Here is a 4,551-nt window from a genome sequence, read left to right as displayed (position 1 = left end):
AAACAAGAACTAGAGAGCTAGAAACACAGAACCATGAATCAAAATGATAAACCATGATGGAATTAATGATTCGGACTGCCTCGAAGAGATTCTGGCAAACCGTCAGACGTCTCAGGAGGGGAAAGCGGTGCTCTACCTGCACTGTGTATAGTGCTGGCGGAGCGCTGCTGACGTCGACTGAGAAAATTGTCAGGCGGTGGAAGGAATACTTCGAGGACCTCCTTAATCCCACTGACACGTCTTCCGAGGAGGAAGCAGAGTCTGGGGATGAGGGGAATGACCCGCCAATTTCCGGGGGCGAGGTCACTGAGGCAGTTAAACAACTCCTTGGTGGCAGAGCCCCTGGTGTTGATGAGGTCCGCCCCGAGTTCCTGAAGGCTCTGGACGTTGTAGGGCTGTCCTGGTTGACACGCCTCTGCAATGTTGCGTGGAGATCAGGGGCAGTACCTGTGGACTGGCAGACCGGGGTGGTGGTCCCCATCTTTAAGAAAGGGGACCGGAGGGTGTGTTCCAACTACAGGGGGATCACACTCCTCAGCCTCCCTGGGAAAGTCTATGCCAGGGTGCTGGAAAGGAGAGTTCGTCCGTTAGTCGAACCTCGGATACAGGAGGAACAATGCGGTTTTCGTCCTGGTCGCGGAACACTGGACCAGCTCTTTATCCTCTCCAGGATACTTGAGGGTGCATGGGAGTTTGCCCAACCAGTCTACATGTGTTTTGTGGACTTGGAGAAGGCATTCGACCGTGTCCCTCGGGGTGTCCTGTGGGAGGTGTTGCGGGAATATGGGGTGTCTGGCCCATTGCTACGGGCCATTCGATCCCTATACAACCGTTGCAAGAGCTTGGTTCGCATTGCCGGCAATAAGTCGGACTCGTTCCTGGTGGGTGATGGGCTCCGCCAGGGCTGCCCTTTGTCTCCGGTTCTGTTCATAATTTTTATGGACAGGATTTCTAGGCGCAGCCAAGTGGCGGAGGGCTTTCGCTTTGGTGGCCTCAGAATCTCATCTCTGATTTTTGCAGATGATGTGGTTCTGTTGGCTTCATCGGGTGAGGGCCTCCAGCTCGCACTGGAACGGTTCGCAGCCGAGTGTGAAGCAGCGGGAATGAGGATCAGCACCTCCAAATCTGAGGCCATGGTTCTCAGCCGGAAAAGGGTGGAGTGCCCACTCCGGGTCGGGGATGAGTTCCTGCCCCAAGTGGAGGAGTTCAAGTATCTCGGGGTCTTGTTCGCGAGTGATGGGAGAAGGGAGCCGGAGATCGACAGACGGATTGGGGCTGCGGCTGCAGTAATGCGGACGCTGCACCGGTCCGTCGTGGTGAAGAGGGAGCTGAGTGTAAAAGCGAAGCTCTCAATTTACCGGTCGATCTACGTCCCTACCCTCACCTATGGCCACGAGCTGTGGGTAGTGACCGAAAGAACGAGATCGCGGATACAAGCGGCAGAAATGAGCTTCCTCCGAAGGGTGGCTGGCCTCTCCCTTAGAGATAGGGTGAGAAGTTCGGCCATCCGGGAGGGGCTCAGAGTAGAGCAGCTGCTGCTCCACATCGAAAGGAGCCAGCTGAGGTGGTTCGGGCATCTGACAAGGATGCCCCCTGGGCGCCTCCTGGGTGAGGTGTTCCAGGCATGTCCCACCGGGAGGAGGCCCCGGGGCAGACCCAGGACACGCTGGAGAGATTATATCTCTCGGCTGGCCTGGGAACGCCTTGGTATTCCCCCGGATAAGCTGGAGGAGGTGGCTGGGGAGAGGGAGGTCTGGGCCTCTTTGCTTAGGCTGCTGCCCCCGCGACCCGGACCCGGACAAAGCGGATGAAGATGGATGGATGGATGGATGGAATTAATGATTAATAATAACACAAAACCAAACCTTGATGTTTAAATGGAACCAGTTTAATTGTACAGCCATCACCTTGGAAATAAACATTTTGTTATATTTGTTATGTTATTAAAACATTTTAAATTAACATTTTATCATCATCATTACCATCATCGTCTGATAAAGTCTGATAGGAGCAGGCTGCACATACATTGTTTATACATATACATACTTTATTCTTTAGTGTGTGTGTGTGTGTGTGTGTGTGTGTGTGTGCTGCAGCTTGTCTGGTGGGTGTGGTGCAGTTCACCATGGTGACAGAGAGATTCCTCCAATCAGATTTCCCCTCCTACCAACACCTGGACCAGGACAGGTTCACCACACACAAACACTGCAGGTACACACACACAACCTGCAGCATGCTGACTGCTCATTGGTCCATTCTCTGTGATGTAAGAGGGTGTCTGATTCGTTCAGGATGTGAGCTTCCTTCCTGGTTGTAAACATTACGAGTTAAATAAAGCTGGGTTCAATTCACAGGGTTTACCTGCAGTTCTCTCTGGACCACCTGCACATCCTGAGTCCATCTGTTGCCATGGAGACACACTTGAGACACAAGGGGGAGGAGCCAGGAGGGGATGTCACTGCCAGGAAGCAGACAGTGGAAGAAGAAGAGACTGCTGGGAGTAAGAGGAGGAGAAGAGAAGAAGAAGAAGCAGACTCCGGCAACCCCTGGCCCTGTGTCTCCATGGTGATCAGGGTGGAGCAGAAGGAGGGTGTGTCCTGGAGGAATACAGGGGCGGAGGCAGAGGATCAGAAGGCAGGGCTGAGACTGTGCTTCTCAGTGAAAGCTATGTATATATATATGTATTAGGGGTGCAACGATACACAAAATTCACGGTTCGGTTCGATACTTTGGTGTCACGGTTCGATATTTTTTCGATACAAAAAAATGTTCATGCCTTTTTAATTTGTCATTTATTAAATTTTCACGGCACATTCCGCACCACATCTCTGTGCGTTCATCATTTGTTTGAAGCCAGCTCACCTCCTGCAACTACTTTTCCGAGAATAAGTGCTTCTTTTGTGGTACGGACTCCTGACATTTGTTTGGAGGTGGAGGAACATCACAGTAATTGCTTAAAGGAGCTTCTTCGACATCTTTAAGAGTTCTAAACAAATGTCTCTCCTCCTCCTGAAAATCTTATGTACGCAAACACGCGTTGCAACTTCTTATCTTGTGCGCGTTTTTTATTTTGACAGCGAATGCGCACCTGTGGACCACTTATGTGCACCCCTGGTTATTTAGCTCATCATATCGCAGCCACAGAAATTCTTTTGTCCATGAAACCATAAAGCTGCACTTTCTTTTTGCCTTATAGTCTGATTTGTCATAACTTTTCCGTTTTGTGGTAAGCTTTTCTTTGGCTGTCACTTCTTCACCCTGACCTGTCTTATTTGGCTCAGCAGAACTAAAATATATATCCTGCTGCTTTTACGCACGCACTCACATAAGCTCAGCGATTCTCTGCGCGATCAACCTCTCACATGTTTAAGCTGCGGGAGATTTCACTTGTCATGTTTGATAGTAAGCTAACGATTGATAAGACGATGTCAGAGGAATTGGTGCGCAAATTATCATCACTCACAGATCAGTGCTGTCGCTCTCTATACACAGTTCGCGCGATTGCAAAGTGAAAGCAAAAAAACAAGCGCAAATTCAAACGCGATTTCAATATGTCACATATTGACAGTGGCTCACCGATGCCAATGACATAATTACCCAGCTACATTTCCGAAAGAATGCAAAAGCATTGAAATATATTTTTCCTTCCTATGATAGCCCGACAGGCAGGGCAGAGATAGATTTTGGTAGCCCGACTGGAAAAATCGCTAGCCCCAGGACGTCGGGCTAGCGATTTTGCGAGCCCTGTATCTGATTGAGGAATCCCTCATCTTTGGAAAAGAGAGTTTATTACAGAGAAATGGCTCTTTCCAAAATAAAAGCTATACTATATGCTTCTTCTGGGCTATATTCTCAGCAGCATATTAAACATATCAGGTCCCCATAAGGAGAATCATGTGCTAACGGCTATCTAAATGACTCGGGTAAAGTTTGTAGCATGCGTGCTTGTTGTTTTTGTCTGCTTCCACTTGTCTTTGCACTAGGATGATGTCGGCGTAAATGTGCAGTCATATTCGTTGTGTTCCCACTAGTGCCGTCAGCGTAAATCTCGTTAAAATGACGTTAACGCCACAAAACGGCAAATCTCCGTTAACGAGCTACCGCGGATCGCCCCGTGCATGGGGCTGGACGGCCAACACGTTAACGAGCTAACTGCGCTAACACACTAGCTCCCACCCATGTAATTGAGCATTGCGTGGCACATCCAACATACTGTTTTACTTTTGTCCATCAGGGTCATACGTCACATGAAAACCAAAATAGTTCCAAACGCCAGATCTGAATGAGGTTCAATTTGCCATGTTGCAAGGAGAGCTTAACTTCTGTCTCGCTAGCTTGCCCTGCGCTCAGTGAATCTGCGTTCGACTACTCCGCCTAGGCTGCACTGTCGAGCGCAGATTCACTGAGCGCTCAACACAGACAGCATTGTCAGAAGGAAAGTTGATAAAATAAATTAAAAATTTTGTATTGTTCGATACATATGCGTACCGAACCGAAAGCACTGTATCGAACAGTTCAATATCGATACGAGTATCGTTGCACCCCTTTTTT

General features: G+C 49.1%; 1 protein-coding gene across 1 annotated transcript; it reads left to right on the top strand.

Moving 5' to 3' along the window:
* The first annotated feature begins 1,975 nt into the window (after positions 1-1,975).
* Positions 1,976-2,729, top strand: LOC120720380 (CST complex subunit CTC1-like). Its single transcript, XM_040010048.1, has 2 exons — positions 1,976-2,211; positions 2,355-2,729. The coding sequence occupies exons 1-2, from the start codon at positions 2,126-2,128 to the stop codon at positions 2,686-2,688; spliced, it is 420 nt and encodes a 139-aa protein (XP_039865982.1). The 5' UTR covers positions 1,976-2,125; the 3' UTR covers positions 2,689-2,729.
* The last annotated feature ends 1,822 nt before the right edge of the window (positions 2,730-4,551 follow it).

Source organism: Simochromis diagramma, unplaced genomic scaffold (genome assembly GCF_900408965.1).
Source record: "Simochromis diagramma unplaced genomic scaffold, fSimDia1.1 OVJJ01000580.1, whole genome shotgun sequence".
In the NCBI taxonomy this organism is placed as follows: Eukaryota; Metazoa; Chordata; class Actinopteri; order Cichliformes; family Cichlidae; genus Simochromis; species Simochromis diagramma.
Note: the sequence above shows the minus strand (reverse complement) of the source record. Positions and strands in the feature narration are given on the sequence as shown.

What these genes read in the sequence shown, in the direction of transcription:
- LOC120720380 (XM_040010048.1), top strand. Translation starts at nt 2,126, where the DNA reads ATGGTGACAGAGAGATTCCTCCAATCAGATTTCCCCTCCTACCAACAC. An exon ending in ACCACACACAAACACTGCAG is followed by an intron (nt 2,212 to 2,354) that starts GTACACACACAC and finishes TTCAATTCACAG; the next exon opens with GGTTTACCTGCAGTTCTCTC.